The sequence below is a fragment of the Dasypus novemcinctus genome, chromosome 29 (genome assembly GCF_030445035.2).
Source record: "Dasypus novemcinctus isolate mDasNov1 chromosome 29, mDasNov1.1.hap2, whole genome shotgun sequence".
Classification (NCBI taxonomy): domain Eukaryota; kingdom Metazoa; phylum Chordata; class Mammalia; order Cingulata; family Dasypodidae; genus Dasypus; species Dasypus novemcinctus.
This window is the reverse complement of record NC_080701.1, coordinates 10,310,251-10,327,394: the sequence shown is the minus strand read 5'-3', so window position 1 is coordinate 10,327,394 and position 17,144 is coordinate 10,310,251. Positions and strand designations below refer to the sequence as shown.

Sequence of the window (17,144 nt, the reverse complement as noted above, 5' to 3'; positions counted from 1 at the left end):
AAGTTTGTTTGGGGTTAATAATTGTATTGAGTGTAAGGACTGTGGTACATAAGTGAATGATTTTATCCTAAACCACTTCTTATCTTGACTTCCTGTCTAGGAGGCCCAGGGTTCTGTCATGATTTAGCTCTGACCCTTATCTTCAGTCCTGAGTCTTTAACCCTTAACTTTGGATTCATCCAATTTCCAAATGCCTGCTGTACTTTTCCTCAAACTCAGCACATTCCTCACAAAAAACAAAGTAATCTTTCACTCTATTCTCTACTGGCGACACCACTAACTTCCCAAATCGGAATCATCCTTAACTTTTGTCAATTTTACCTCCTGTATTTCTCAAACCTGTCCCTCTTTTCCAACCCTACTGCTAACGGCCCGAATTCAGGCTCTCAAAAGATCCACTCAGGACTCTGGCCCTAGCTCACTCAGCGTCTCTGGCTCCACCATACCTACACCGTCATCGTCCACAACATAAAACGGGCTGCGTTAGGTACAGTCCACCTGCTCCTCCACGCCTGACTCCTGCCCACCTCTCCAGCTCTCCTTACTCTGATTATCAGCCTCCCACTTTAAGGTCCAGTAACATCCAACTACTCATCCTGCCCCATGGATACGAGGCTACTTCATACCTCCACGCTCATACATTCCCTGCCCACGCCTCCTCCCCTTAGTCTCAACAGCTTTTCCCATCCAGCAAGACTTGCTCACCAGTCTCCTCCCCAAGATACTTTCCTTTGTGTCTACCTCCACTAAGCGTATCAGGGAGATCCTAACAGGAGCCTTGACATCAGACTGCCTGGGCTGGAATTCGGGTTCTCCCACTTGATACCTGTAACTTCGGGCAGATCACTGAACTCCTCTGGAACCTCAGTTTCCTCAGCGGTTCACTGAGAGGATTCTTTCCAGCTTACTTTATTGAACACTTATCATTTACTATGTACCGTTCTTAAGGTTTTACAAATATTGGTTTATCGTCCTCAGGACAATCCTGTGCCGATGGAATTAGGATTATCCCTTTTTGTAAATAAGGAAATTGAGTACAGAGTTCAAATACCTCGTCTGACATCATACAGCTAGTAAGCAGTAGAGCCAAGATTCCAACTTAGGGAGCCTGGCTCCTGGGTTTTGTTTACCGCTGCGTGATGTCAATAACAGCATCTACTATATCAACCTCACAGGGTTAAGAAAACAAATTGATGCATGCAAAGAACTGAGAACAAGGCCTGGCATATAAGCACTAGACCAGTGTTTTCTACTAAGATTGTGTTCCCACTTCGCATCGATTACAGGTATTCGGTTTTAAAATCTATTTTTGAGACTGGTTCCCCCATTGGTTCCTGGCTTTATATACTTAAATCCTGGCTCTGAGAAATGTTTGCTGGTCTAGAGAAAATTCATTAAGATCTGCCTCCTTTTACTCCTTACATTCCTATTTTCTTTTTCTCGGGCCCAGTAAGTCCACTTGTGAGCATCAGGCAAATAAAAAAATTAAAATACAATTCTGCTGCTCATCTGAGGAATCTCCTCCCAGGCTGTCCCCAGGTATCTACCAGCTGAAGTAAGGGAGTCTCTAGGTCACCGTTTCCCATCCACGATTAGTGTGGGTAGTTCAAAGGTGTTTCTTGAGTCCATCTTCAAGAAACTTTCTGATTAAGAAAGTTATAAAATGTTTACTGTATAAAATTTGACACGCAGAAAATTAAGAATTCAAATGATAAAAATCATTTTCTCTTCCATCACAAATAACCAGTGCTGTTGTATAACCTATATCTCTTTTCTACATCTGCAGATATTTTTAATGTACAGCTTCATAAAATTAACATTTTATATATATTTATATATATGTACATATGTTTATAACTTATTTCTCCATGTAATTAAATCCTAGTCTACATGATTTTTCTTGGCTGCAAAGTATTCTACTGTAAACACAATCTAACTACTCTGCAATTAAGTTACTTAATTGTAATTTTTGCTAGTATAAAAAGTACTACAGCAAACATCTATATGCTTTTATGTGTCTGCTATTTCCTTGGAATGATTTCCTATAAAGTTTTTGGCTGTGTAGAAAGTTTTATTACATTCTGGTAACCAGATTGGTTTTTTTAAAAAAAAAAACAAAAAACAACTATTAATTTTAATTTTATACCCTCACAGCTGTGTATTTTTTTAACCAGAAAAATACTGATATATAGCATCATTATTTTAATACACATTTCTTCATTAGTGAGTTTGACCTTGAAAACTATTTATTGTCTATTGGGATCATCCCTGTACATGTAAACCGACAACTTCTCTAACAAAAAGAAGTTCATTTTCTATTTGAATGTCTTTTCTTAGATTTATAATGCTGAGCTATTTCAAAAATTTTAATACCTAACCAAACATCAAATTCCTTTACTTTTATTACTTTATAAAGTTCGGTATGCTAGGACTTGAATACCAACGTTAAAGCAGAAACTGCCAATTGACAAGATATTAATGACTGATTACTTGAGTTAAGGAATAGTAATTTGGCACAGGATTAAGATTATAACCATCAGATTCAAGAGATCTGAGTTCAGATCCCCTTTGGGTAGTTTACCAACTTACTGAACCTTAGTATACCTTCTTATAAAATACTCATGAAGCCTACATTTTTAGACTCTTGTAAGGACTAAATAAGATAATGCATGTTAAACAGTTAATACTGCCTGTCACATAATACGTGCACAACAGTTAGGGTCAACAGCATTACAGAATATATCAAAACATGTTGATAAAGAAATGAGATCAGCCCTTGATACAAGGTATTAAAAAGTATTTTCTACCTAATCTTTTAATCAAATAAAACATACTTCAGGGAGAAACATGTGCTTTAGGAATCAGGAATCAGTAGCATAGATTCAGGACAGCAGAGGGAGGGAGGGTGGGAGGGAAGGGGAGAAAGAGAGAAACAGTCCTATCTCACCAGAGACAAAAATAGAATACAAACTTCCGTCTTGAATTTTAGAATGCTCTTAAGTCATTCAGTCTATACCAAAATATTAATTCCAACTTTGAAAAGTATCTCTGCACAGTGAAATAGGTAGAATACAATACAAATCCCTTTAAAATTTTACTCTGATATTTCCATGTCTCAGAAATATTCCATTAAATAGAAAAAAAAATTCTGAATCAACAGATTAATGTACACATAACTAGAAACTTCAGATAACTGACTTTTGGTAAATTTTACCTTCTTTAGTAAATTTTAAAATGGTGAAGCATGAACATTATTTATTAAAAAGAAACTTAATAGTCATTTATATCACCAATTTTCATCTTCTGTATCAATAAGAATATGCCATTATAACTGCTATTTATGGTGACCCAAGTACCGCAAAAATCCTGAGTGCCTTCAGAATGAAATAAAAAATGAATCTGATGTATACCACATAAGTTTAGAAGTCAGTTAAACAAGAAGCCCTGTGTTTTTAGTGATTTTCAGTAAGTACTAATTTATTGCACTTATAAAAGAAACATAAAAACACAAACTCCTTAAGGGCAGGGACTTTATTGTGTTTACTTCTGTTATGACAGGGCACCTAAAACAATACCTGGCTTATATAGTTGGTAGTCAGTAAATGCCAAATCTTAAGAATACTTAAAATTTTATGCTTCATATGTTCCGTTTTAAAAATCAACTTTATGCTGAGCGACAATATCCACAGATTCAGTTTCTGGTTTCAGTTCTAACTGGACTATATTACCTGCCTTAAGAAAGTCACTTAAAAATCTTGGAGCTTTTTCCTTCAATCTGTGAATTAGGGATACCCTCCTTCTTAACTCACATAAACTTTTATAAGGATCAATTAAGCTATGGAAGTGAAAATCTTTTATAAATTATAAAACACTATATAAACACCAGTGTGTACTGTTTTGAGTCCTTTACAGAATTAGGATGTTATTGATTATATTCAAATCTCTTCTCTTTAACCTAGTTGAGTTTTTAAAGATGAAAAACCTTTATTTCCTTAAATGTACTCAGTATTTACTTATAATTTGACTGATCATTTTATAACTAAAGCTTTACACTAATTGTTAAAATATTACTACTAATCGACATGTGTTAAGACTAGAATCAGGATTTAATTTTCATTCTGGTAGTAAATACTATTAATGTGGTAGACAGAAATGAACAGGACCTGAAATCAGAAGGTCTAGATTTTAATATCAGATAAATCATCTTCTGGCTGTAGTACAACTTTTACATTTTAAAAATATTTTAATATTTATTGGGCACTTATTTTGTGTCAGGCATCAATCAAAGCGCTTTACATGTTTTTTACTCACTTCTCAACCCTATGTGGTAGACGACAATATTAGTCTCATTTTTGGCTCCAAAAAACAAAAACAAAGCAGAAAAAAGGCCCAAGATTAGAGAGTCAGCAGAGGGCTGCATGGGCATGCAAACCAGGTAGACTGCTGGAGCATCCACCGCTTTCAGCCTAGCTGCCTCAGTTCCCTTCTAAGGCAAACAGAACCCCAAAAGAGTCTCTGTGAAGATCAAATGACACAAAAAATACAAAAATACTTGGTGAGAGGCAGGGACTACTTAATATGAAGGACAAAAATTTCTTCCCCCAAATATTTTAAATAAAATGTTCTCCCTTATGACCTTTATTACCTTGAATTGTAAATTATACTGCTCTGGTATATGCTATTAGGAGACTGATGTATACAGGGAGGAGGGAGCCAGTATAAAAATCCATTCAGAATAAATAAAGCAAAGGGGATCATTTCAATAGACTCCGGTTAACTACAAAGATTCAAGGCTGAAAAGATCTTTACATATCTTGACTACTAAAAAGACAAAATTATGAAACATCTGAGAGATAATAGAAAAGATCAATGGATTAAATGTTATCTAAATATACCTCCATGCAACAGAAACTTATGTAATCTAATGGGAAGCTTCTGATTTTGGCAAAGGTTTTCAAATTTTTCTTTCTTGTAGACAAGATTAAGCATGGATGTGTGTGGGCTAACTGTAGACTAGATTCTTTTTTCCTAGTTAACAGTACTGACTTGTTTCATTATAAGAATTCTATGAATAAATTATAGTGGAGGTCTTTATCGTTATCAATAATGAAACATTAAATAAACACATAATTTCAACTATACACTTACATAAATTTCAAATAACTCTCAAGAAGTTAGTGTAACAAGTGTAAAAATATGACTCTACTAGTAAACATTTTTATGTCCATAACTATGAAATATTGTAGCCTATAATTTGTTGGCTCTGAGATTTTCTTCTTCCTACTTCACTTAATTCATAGGATGCAAAAATTGATCCTCATTAGTACCAAACAGGCAAATTTTCAAGGATGGAATTAATGATTTTGGAAAGACCTACAAAAAGGAGTTTAAAATACTCTAATGCGGTTTAGGTCAGAAGACTTGGGCTCTAATCTTACAAAAGTAGGAAAGTAGGTGAGTGGGCAAACTTCCTATTGCTAATCTATACAAATTTTTAAAAGGAGGATGTGTAGTTTTCAGACCTTTTAAAAAAATAGTATCCTCAATCTAAAAGTCCAGGATCTTCTTTAACTAAAAAATTATCCTTGTTCATAAAACCTTTAAGTTAGACCTTAATTGGCAAATGTACTCATCATTCTTCCAGGGACTAGAACCTGAGTACTTAAGCAGCACCCTACTTAAGAGAGTTATAATGATAAAATTAGTTGTTAATACTGAATAATGCTGTCAATCTGTTTTATCTTCAACTTTATAGTAGAGACCAAAAAAAAAATACTTTCTTAGAAATGTATATTAAATATTTTCACTGGATGAGCTGGAAAAGGCAGTTGTGAACCGTGGATCAACATTTAGAAGAACAGCTAGTGTATGGCCATGGACAGGTCATTTCTCTGCCCTGCTTCTGCTTCTTCATCGTAAAAATTAAAACCACGGCCAGTTACTAGACGTCTGTACAGCCAAGTCCAGCTTTCCGAGCCTTACTCCATTCTCCGAGAGGCAGAGCTCTCTGCACAAACTTCTGCATTCCAAACAGACCTCTTCTTTCTGGGTCTATCACTGTTCTATTTTATAACTGCTTACACCCCACGAAGATTCTGAAAGAAGATGGAACTATGTCGGCTCTGTGCGTTGCACTCTTAAGGTATTGAGTAACTCAAGATACTGTCACTAGTTCAAAACAAATAAGCACTTGGTTGGTAAAAGCCCCACAGAAAGTAATGTGCAGTTACATGGTTCATAAATTTACCTAGTTGCTAACACCTTACATTTTAAGTGTCTTTTCTGGGCGATTACTTCCCCAAGTGTTACTTTATGCCTACATCTAAGACACTGACATCTTGAAATCCTGTTACTTAACACAAGCTTTTATCCAGAGCCACACTAGCCATCCTGGGCCTGCTCACTCTTTGTTGGGGGGAGTCCAGTGCATTGCGGGGTGTTCAGCAGCACCCCTGGCCCCTCCCCACTTGAGCCCCCCTAGGTACCACCCCCCTCCCAAGCTGTCTGCAGCTGTGGCCGCACGTCCCCTTGGGGCTCAAACCTGCCCCTGGTAGGGAACCGACGTGAAGGCCCAGCTCTCCACTCCACAGGGAAGTGGGCCACTGCCCCCCAGGGCGGTAAGAGGCCGGGGCCGCTGGGCAAGCAGCAGCCAAAAGCCCTCCAGGCCCTCCCTGCAGCCTGAGGAGCGGCGGGGCGCAGCGCCCATCGGGACCCGCCTGCCCACGAACGGGGCGCTGGAGAGCCAGCCCTCGGCCGCCCCCCCGAGAGCCACGGCTCGAAGCCCGCGGGGGCGCTCCGGGGGCCCCGGGGCCTGGGTGCGGGCGCCGAGCTCCCGCCGCGCCCCGACGTCAGCCGTTACACAACGCCCCCCGGCGGCTTACGCAACGCGCCCGCCCGCGGCCCCCGGCCCCCGCCGCCCCCCGCGCGGGCCCGCGGTCACCTGCGCGCAGCGCCTCGCCCGCGGCGGCCAGGGCCTCGCCGTAGCGGCCCTGCTGCAGCAGCTCCCCGAGGCGGCCGGCGGCGCGCGCCCGCTCGCGCCGGCGCGGGAACCACTTCTCGGCCAGCCGCGTGAGCACCACGCTGGTGCGGAGGCCGGCGGCCGGCGGCGGCGGCCCGGGGCCCGCGGCGGGCGGCAGGCGCGCGCCGCACAGGCGGCAGCGGGCGCGCAGCGCGCGGCGCAGGCAGCGGCGGCAGTAGCTGTGGCCGCAGGCCACGGTCACGGGCTCGCCCAGGAAGCCGCGGCAGCCCAGGCAGCTGAGCGGCCCCGCGGGCGCCGGCCCCGCGCCGCGCGGCCCCAGGCGCAGGCGGCACTCGAGCGCCAGGCGGTCCACCAGCGCGCCCAGGCGCCCGGGCCGGGCCGGGGCCCCGCGCCGCCGCGCCGCCGCCAGCGCCGCCAGCGCCCCGCGCCCCCGGGGCCGCCCCGCGCGCGCCCGCCGCTCGCCGCCGCCGGCCGCCCGCCGCCCGGGGCCCGCCGCCGCCGCCGCCGGAGAGGACATGGCCCGCCGAGGGCCGCGCGCCGCCCGCCACGGTCCGGCAGCCTCCGGCGCGCGCCGCTCCCACGCGGCCCGCGGGCAGGGGGGCGTGGCGCGCGGGCACGGCGGGGCGGCGCGCGCCCGCGCGGCCCGGGGGGCGGGGCGGGGGCGGGGCCTGGCGGGGCTCCCGCGTCGCGGACGCCGCCGGCCCGCAGGGGGCTCCGCCCAGGCCCCTGCCGGCCGCGGAGGGGAGGTCAGGTGACTCCCCCGGCGGGACGCGATTGGCTGCCCGGGGCGGGAGGGCGGGGCTTGCGGCGAGTGCGCCAAGCCCGGGGCGGGGGCGCGCGGGAGCTCCGGCCGCCGCGTCCCCTCGCTGGACTTGTCCTCTCGCGGCTTCGCCCCTGTCCTCTTGCCGCCCACCTGGCTGCGGGCCCGGCCTCGCCGCGCGGCCCGTGGGCGGCTCCCGGGGTGGTGGGGGTTGTCAGGAGCAGGTCCGCGTCGTCATTCGTTCGGGCCCCAGGTTGCCGATGCCAGGGCGAGGCGGAGGGCCCGGGGATGCGCAGGGCGTCCGGGGACCAGTCTAGAGTGGGCCGCCCTTGCACACAAACAGGACACGCCCACGTTCCGGGGGCGACTCCCCCCGGAGAGCCGTTCTCCCCGGTGCCGAGTTGCTGCTCTTTGCTGTTTCAAACCCATCTTGCATTTTCCTATTTGATTTTTTGACTTTGAAATAAAGTAACTTAATAAAAACAAAAAACACGCACACCTTCCACGTCCAGGGAGTGAGCCCACAGGTTTCGGGAGCGCCGGCTGTGCTCTGCACACCCCAGTCACTCAGGTCTCTGTTTGGCCTTTTAAAAGAGAAAACACCAGGAAACCTGGTCTTTGTAACACAGGCAGTTGCCACCTGGCTACACCAGAAGCAGGGTCCGCAGTTTTGACGTCAGAAGTAGAAGAAAACGCTCTGTTCTTGATACATTGGGTTTCATTTCCTTTAAACTTGACAGCAGCATTTAAAGCTTCCAGTTGAAAATTAAAGATTTGATTGTAGGACACTAGATTGTCAGTACTGAGAGTGGCTTCAGACAAGTTTTAGTCCTTTTTTTCAAATGGGAAACGGTTGTCCAGAGAGGGAGAGTTATTTACCCCAAATCACACAGCTAATATAATAGAGGTTTTAAAGTCAGCTCTCTTTCCGCTAGTATATCACTCTGTCAAATCTTAGCAATGTCTTTCCTGAGATTTTCCAAGTAAAGATGCTAACTGAATGTTAAAGTGAACATGTTATGTCTGAATTTGGCTAGCATTTAATTAATATCCCTCTTTATAGAGAACAGTTTTTACTGCACAATGAACAAATCAGGTAACTTCAGAGAAGAAGTAGCCACATTATCCCCAAAGGGAAGGAGGATAGAGTATACTGAGGAGAAGAGGTGGCCCTTCCTCCAAATGGGTGCAGAGGCACACAAGGTCATTTGTCATTCACCTTGAACTTGAAGCAAATTGCATCTACGACCCAAGAAGAATTCCTAACCATTTGTGGTGGGGCAGTGGGATTAATTCGAGAGCATAACCTTAAATCTCATCCTGACCATTTAAATTGCTCCCTTCAAGAAGCAGAACAAGAACTTAGTCAGATGCCCACACGCTTTTACTGTGGGATTTCCCCTAATGTAAAACGTGTGATTCAGAAAATAATGGGTGGTATGGTTTGTCCTTTGGAGTGCTTTTCTTAATAAATGTATTATGACAAATAACCAAATCTAATTCTGGTGTAAAATTAAGATGGCACAATCGTGACAATGTGAGAAAAACCGGGGGAGGATTCTGGCCCTTGCCTTCCTTGGCATTTGTGAATGGTTATAATTCATGCTTGCTGGTTTATACATTTACATAACTTGTTCTCGTTTATGTAACTTATTTATGTAAGAGACTGGCCTGCTGCTGTGGCCTTTGTGTGCTGCTCAACCTCTTTCTGAATCAGGAAGTTTGGGGCAAAGCAGTCACTCTGGCAGTACAACAGGTCACTCTGTCGTTCTGTGCCACGAAAAGGGGTAGGCATGCACTTTAAGGCTATTCTTTAAATTCAAAGGAGAAACTAGCATCCTTTCCCATTCATTTTCTAAAATTTAGTCTTGAGTCTCTGACTCAGCCTGCAGACAGCGATGGAGAAGAGAGTCCTGTGGCTTAGCCTCTGGGCTGTGAAGAGCCTGGTGGGGTGAAGAGCTCCCCTCTCTTCTCCTTTAAGCGTTACTTAGTTACTTGTCCCTGCCATTCTTTGCTCACGGAATAGTAAAATTGTGAGACTTGTATTTTATTTCAGTTTTTTAGTGTCTTCTAAAATGAGATCAGTTATGTAAGAGTGAGAAGAAAAACCTATCTGTTTCCTAATTTGGAAACTGCTTATCACCACCATTCCCTGCTTATCCCTGCCCCACCCCACCCCCACAGCAGAAGGAGACTTTCCTCCTAGAGTTAGGTAAACGCCTATTTAATAGCATAACACAATGATTTTCTCATACACGAATTAGATGAAGATGAATATTTGAACCTCTTTTTTTTTCCCCCACGTGGGTGAACTCCCCTTTTGTGTTTTCACATTCTTATCATTAAAAAGAGACTGAACGAAGCTTTAAAGGGCCAAACTAAATTATGTCCTCTTCCTGATTCATTGTGGTTGACAGCATTCTACCCAGTTTGAAAACAGTTAAAAGCTAAAGTTTAATACAATGTACCCAACAGCATTTCATACCTAACACCCAGGTGGGAGGGGCACTGGAGACCACCTGCTCACCCCCCCCTCCCCCATTTTATGAGAGAAGAGCTGAGCAGCTGCTGGTTTAACAGAAATCGCCCTGAAGAGGGAATTTACGCTGGCCGTAAACTGAAGAGGGAATTATGCCTCTGGAACTGAAAGGAAGTCACCTGGTTCCATTTGCCATCTGTAAAACGAGGGAACTGAAAAGATCTCGAAGGTCCCTTCCGCCTCGGGAACCCAGCCCTAGGGATTTCACAGAACCCAGTGAGAAGAGGCAGAGTCAGAAGGCAGCCCTGTGACACGTGATGAAAATGAAGCAGCAGGAGGGCTGGGAGGAGGAGTGTCGAGAGGCACCAGCTCTGCTCAGAGCAGAAATCCATCTCTGGGTGGTGAATATTCTCCTTCACTTGCAGGGACCCCTCGCACACACACCACCTGCTGGCCCCTACTGTAAATCTGTGAGAGGCTGGAGGAAAGCCCGGGGGGGTGGGTTATATAACTTGGGCATTTATGGGAAAGTTTATATAAGATGCTAAAAATACAGCGTATATGAGTGCTATAATGGTGCTCTAAGTTTTCAGAAAGCCCTAATGAGGACAATCTGAGTAGGTTAAACAGAGGTGATGGTAAGTAAGTGTCTCAACCCAATTGTTACAACGGCTACTCTCTAACCAAGGAGAGTTTACTACTCCTTACTGAAATCTCTGTTAACCCCATGAGGAAAGCTGTCAAAGTGCTCACACGTCACTAGGGCACCCTTCTTAATTCTTCTTTCCTAATACTCTGAAGAATCTAGAGATTCTAAGTGGCTCATCTATAGTCTATTTTATTGGTAGTCAAATTGATCAAATGCATGTATTTTCCAACCCTAAGCTGTTAAAATTAGATGTAGGAATAAATCCCATAAATTATTTCAACAAGTGCCGAGAATTATGAAATCCCCTGGTACACCCTATCCTTGTTCCCTGGTCTCGCATGTTCCCCCAACTCCCACTCCCAAATATAAGCTCCTTGAGAGCTGGCGCTTCTGCCTGCCTTTTCTCTACTGTATCTCTAAGCTACGGGATAATCATTGTTGAATAAATCTCACCCCCCAAAAACAATTAAAAATAACAATTATTCTTTTTTGTGTTTGCGAGACCAAAAAATCCATTTACCGTTAACATGCCAGGAAAATTTATTTTCTCCATTTAACATTTTTTTTTCCCTCACACGTCACATCTGCTCTGCCAGAAAATCCTTTGGTTCCACCTTCAGAAAATATCCAGCACTGGACTCTGTCTCACCCTTCCCCGCCACCACCCTGGTCCAAGCCATCAGCCTCTCTCACCTGATTCCTTGCAACACTGCCCAAACTGGCCTCTGCTTGTGCCACAGCCCTCGGCGTCCCAGCGAAACAGCAACCAGAGTGATCGCCGTAAAACATCAGCCATGTGCTTCTGCAGAACCTGTTTCGCCGGGAAGAAAATCCACGACCCAGAAAGCAGCATGGCCCTGCCCCGCCCGCACCCTCCCAGATCTCATCCCCTGCTGGTCTCCCCATCCTCATTCTCTGCACCTCAGAGCCTTTATCCTTCCTGCTCCCTTGTCTCTCCTGACATATGGACTGCTTTCCTCTGTTCTTTCAGGCTCGTATGAAAATGTCACCCCCTCTGTGAGGACGTTCCTGGCCCCACTATCTCCCTTTCCCTGCTATTTTTTTCCTCTTTAGCACTGATCGCCATTATACTGTATATTTTATTTATTTTTCTTGTTTGATTTTTAAATCTCATCCAATGACCATTTGCTCCATGAGGGGTTTTTTAACTACTTTATTCACTGTTATATCTCCAGGGCCTAGAACAGTGCCTGACACATAGTAGGTCCTCAATGAAAAATTGTTGAATGAAAACATGATGTAGCAGTTTAATATTATTGATGAATTCCAGAAAGAAATATTGGCTTATGTTTGTAAACTGGTCTTTTCCTCTGGGCATATGAGATTATACTGGATTCAGAGGTTTACTTGATTAAGTAATTGTGTCATTAGGGCATTGACTCCCCTCCCTTTGGTGAATGGGGACTCCCAGATAAACGGCAAGGCAAAGGACACAGTTAAGGGTTTTTTTGTTTTTGTTTGTTTGTTTTGGTTGTTTATATTAGAGATGCTGTAGGTTTACAGAAAAATAACGCAGAAAATACTGTTTTCATATACCCCCTTCACACACGCAGCTTTCCCTATTACTAATACATGGAATTAGTATGGTATCTTTGTTATGATTAATGAAACAATATTACCATAATTATATTATTAACTATAGTCCATAAATTACATTAGTGTTCACTGTGTTGCAGAATCCTATAGGTTTTCTTCTTAATTTAACTCATTTGGCAGTCTTTCTTTTAAGCCCTGTCACACTTACTGAAGTCATTGATATACTTTATTTTATTCCCTATATCTCAAATGCTACCTCTTTTTTCCTTCTTCTTACTATTTCTAAGTTAAGGGTTTTTGATGTTGGAGTTTGATGCCAAAGCCTTAAGCTGGAGCCCAGGAAGAGAGGAACCCTAAACCTGGAAAGAAGCAAGCCCTGGGAAGAGAGGAATCTAGGAAGCCTGAGCCCTCGCAGACGTCGGCAGCCATCTTACCCCAACATGTAAAAATAGACTCTGGTGAGGGAAGTAACTTACGCTTTATGGCCTGGTATCTGTAAGCTCCTACCCCAAATAAATACCCTTTATGAAAACCAACCAATTTCTGGTATTTTGCATCAGCACCCCTTTGGCTGACTAAAACACATGAGAAAGCGGTTTTAATGCTACACACAGACATATTGATTTTGATGTTCAACTTCTGCTTGTGATGGTTATGATCACTTGTGCCACAAATGTAACTGAGAATGTGGAATGGAAGCTCTAATGGCAGTTTCCTAAGATGAGCTCCAACAAAATAATTACATTTAAGAGATAAGTAGAAATAAAGCTGTAGTATCTGCTTATTAGAAAAGCAATCAGTAGCCCTGGTAACCCAAACTAAGTGAATTTACCTCCTTGGAAAGTTCATGAATTGTGCTAGCAATCTGTGGTTAAAATCCCCCACACTCATCAAATAATTGAGAAAGAATCTCTACCACCCACCACACATGATTTTGATTTATTAATGCATTCCCAAGATTCTACAACTTTATTGGACTATCACCTGGATCAGACGATAAAGGCATGGAGTTAAATTTTTTCCTGTCTCATTTTCAATTCCTGGATGATTTCTTTAAAATCTGAGTTGATATGTAAAATATAAAGGATTCAAGATTGCAATTCACAAAATGAGTGATGTAGATGAGGTGGATATTTCTGTGGGTTTTGTCTGAGAGACAGGGTAGGGGAAGTTTGCTGGATGGGACAGTCACTTGGGTTGGAAGGAGAAGGTCAGGCATGTTAGTAGGAAGGCACCTGTGAGTAGGTCAAGCCTGGTGGTCAATTTCCCACGATGGTCCACCAGTTCAGTGCTAAAAAAAAAAAAAAAGGAGAGGTGAGGAACTGGATAATGGAACAGTTCATGACCAGGAGATAAAAATGTGCAGATCAGAAATTTCAGACAAGGACATAAGTGTAGAATACATAAACAAGCCAGACAAGACGAGAAAGGTATTGAACAAATCAGTCAATACACATTACAGATAATCATTATTCAGTGTCCAGTGCATGCTTTAGGCAAGGCTGGTTTAGGGCATTGGACTAGAGAGAAGGATGGGCATTTCTTTCCCGATTCCAAAATACCTAGTTGAGGGAATATTCTTTCAAACTTAAGTGAAATTGGGAAGCGGATTTGGCTCAACTGATAGAGCATCTGCCTACCATATAGAAGGTCCAGGGTTCAAACCTAGGGCCTCCTGACCCGTGTGGTGAGCTGGCCCACGTGCAGTGCTGATGCACGCAAGGAATGCCATGTCACGCAGGGGTGTCCCCTGCATAGGGAAGCCCCACACACAAGGAGTGCGTCCTGCAAGGAGAGCTGCCCCATGCAAAAAAAGCACAGCCTCCCCAGGAGTGGTGCCACACACACGAAGAGCTGACACAGCAAGATGACGCAACAAAAAGAGACACAGATTCCCAGTGCCGGTGACAAGAAGAATGCAAGCAGACACAGAAGGACACACAGCAAAGGGACACAGAGAACAGACAACGGGGGTGGGGGGAAAGGGGAGAGAAAAAAAAATTAAGTGAAATAGGTTAAGAAAACAATGCAAAGAACTTTCTTGCAGTATGAAGCTATCAAAAAAATTAGCAAAACATATTAAAGGGATTAAAACAAGTTTAAGAATGATAGAAACATTAAAGGAAAGTGAGACTCAACCAAACTTTTAGGTCAGGCACGAGAGGACAGTGATGCTTTCCCATGATTCATCCTTTGACATTTCTTTCAAGAAGAGAACACTGGGTTGGATGATCTGGGGGTCTGACCCCGAGGATGACTCCTGTATTCTTATGTCTCCTCTTAATTAACCCCATCGATTCCCTTTTGACATTAAACCATAAACACATAATAACCAAAAAAAAATGCCTTGCAATCAGAAACATCTTGACAAGAGAGCTAAATAAAATATAGAGTAGAGGAATATGTTCCAGGATATGTGCTAGTTTATAATGACCCCTCCCACTCCTAGCTGACCAGTTCAAATGATCCCCCAAAATCCCAGTTCCAATCTAACCTTTTTTTTTTTTTTTTTAAGATTTTTTTTTATTTATTTATTTATTTAATTCCCCTCCCCTCCCCTGGTTGTCTGCCCTCTGTGTATTTTTGCTGCGTCTTGTTTCCCAGTCCGCTTCCGTTGTCGTCAGCGGCACGGGAAGCGTGGGCGGCTCCCTCCTTCGCGCTGGGCGGCTCTCCCCATGGGTGCACTCCCCGTGCGTGGGGCTCCCCCACGCGGGGGACACCCCTGCGTAGCACGGCACCCCCTGCGCGCATCAGCACCGCGCATGGGCCAGCTCCACACGGGTCAAGGAGGCCCGGGGCCTGAACCGCGGACCTCCCACATGGTAGACGGAAGCCCCAACCACTGGGCCAAAGTCCGTTTCCCCTCCAATCTAATCTTAATCCAACCCTGGCCGTCTGTGAAAATTCTGGACCTGAGGTTTCTGACTGACTCTTCTTCCTTAGGTAACAACACTTCTAATCCAGTGTGGAGGGAACCAAAGCTTCCCACAAGCCCATTTACTCCCAGGGTAATTTTCCTACCCGTACCTTTTGGCCATGGGGGATTTATTAGGGATCACTCTATCACTGTATATCCCATACCATCTACACAGGCCTAGAAGAATCAACGTCTCTCCCATTAAAGAGCTCTTCCAGATTTAGATCAAACCTCTCAGCAGCAAGGGGCATTTTGTTTCCCCTAAGTCAGTTGTAGCCAAGTTTATCTGCTTCCAAATATAGATGGCTCAAATACAGCCTGCTATAGCTGAGTTCATTATGCTTTCATCTATGTCTGTTAACATAAACAGCTTGCTGAAAAGGATGCTTTTGAATTGGTTATATGAGAACTCAAACTTCAATTTTGTGTTTGTCTGAGAAAAGAGAGCCACTTACATGCGTAAAAATACCGATGACTTCCAAGGCACGTGAGTTAAAAGACAACAGCGGGGCGCGCAGTTACGCTGCAAACTGAAAACCTGCCTTGCTTTATACCCGTGGGGCACCTCAGTAGGACAAGGGCTTGTGACATAACCGCGTAAGTTCCTTCCAGCTCAGAGAGGCTGTAATCTCTGAACAAATACATCCCTGCTTTTGGCTAATTTTGCAGGGCAGTGCGGACAGCACCAGCGAAAGGCTGCATTTTGCAGTTTAAAAGCAACGCCCGTGAGCCGCCCCGCATTCGGGAGACATGCGCACTGTGCCTGCGCATGCGCGACAGGGTCAGCGCATGCGCGCCTCGCCTCTGCCCGTGCCGTCGACGGCGCCATGTTGGGTCGGCGGCGCGATTTCAGGGAAGCGGGCCGTGTGGGGACGAGGGCGAGGTGCTGCACGCTGGCGGGAAGCCGCTGTGGGCAGGAGGCTAAGAGGCGCCCCCAGCGGGTGCCTGGGCCTGGTGGAGGCTCCGGAGGGAGGTGAGGAGCAGTGGGGATGGTGGCTTGCAGGGCACGTTGCGGAACCGGGGGCCCCCTACGTGCCCGCGTCCTGGCGAGAACTGCATGCAGGTGCCAGGATGGGCCCGGGCACCAAGCGCTGTGTATTTGGGCCCTAGACTTTCCCCAGTCGTCTGCTCTCTGGCAAAAAGAGGGCGGCGGAGGACCCCACTTGCCCGCCTGCCTGAGGCCGATGGAGAGGAAGGCGGAGGCCCTGTCTTGGTAAAAAGTGAACCCATATTAACATCCCGCCCAAAGCAGCTGTGCGCAGGACGCGCGATGCCTCCACGGGGGAACGGCAGTGACAGTCATATTCGAGTATACACGGGCCTTGGGGAGTGCATTTATCCAGGTGAGCGAAAGAGAAGTGATCTGTGTACACAACCGTGTGCAAATGGTGACCGTGGAGGTCGTCTCCACCAGCCCCAGCCTGGAAGTGCCAGATGTCATGCTGCTGCCCCCTCCCCGCAGACTGTGAAGAGCATGCCAGGCGTAGCTGAGGCAGCCAGGGAAGAGGCCCAAGACTACCAAGTGAACCAGGCTACTTTCCATGCAGTTTAAGATACTCACCCAACCTTTCCACCTGAAGCTTGCCGTTGGCTGCTCTTTTTACCATCATTGGTGTCCTCCTTCAGATGCAGGCTATCTTTTTGCTCACTGGGAAAACCTCCTTCACCTGAGACCAAGTTGAGACTTAGAGCTGTACCCAGGCCATCCCAGCTGGGGACACAATGGATATACCTATGTTTGAGGCAGAGGACAAGGAGAGTCCAGTGGCCATGGAGCTCCGTGGAGGATGGAGATCAGGTCAG

At 45.3% G+C, this 17,144-nt stretch overlaps 1 protein-coding gene and 1 long non-coding RNA gene across 2 annotated transcripts in view; both read right to left on the bottom strand.

The window, feature by feature from the left end:
* LONRF1 (LON peptidase N-terminal domain and ring finger 1) overlaps positions 1–7,496 on the bottom strand; it is a 33,595-nt gene extending 26,099 nt beyond the window's left edge. The window contains exon 1 of the mRNA XM_058289809.1: positions 6,941–7,496. Coding sequence (XP_058145792.1) covers positions 6,941–7,496 — 556 coding nt within the window. The remainder of the gene's footprint in view (positions 1–6,940) is intronic.
* Positions 7,497–13,378: 5,882 nt separating this feature from the next.
* On the bottom strand, positions 13,379–16,041 carry LOC131276594 (uncharacterized). Its single transcript, XR_009184052.1, has 2 exons — positions 15,797–16,041; positions 13,379–13,715 (listed from the first exon to the last, which is right to left on the bottom strand). It is a non-coding gene; the product is annotated as an uncharacterized lncRNA (long non-coding RNA).
* Positions 16,042–17,144: the final 1,103 nt, after the last annotated feature.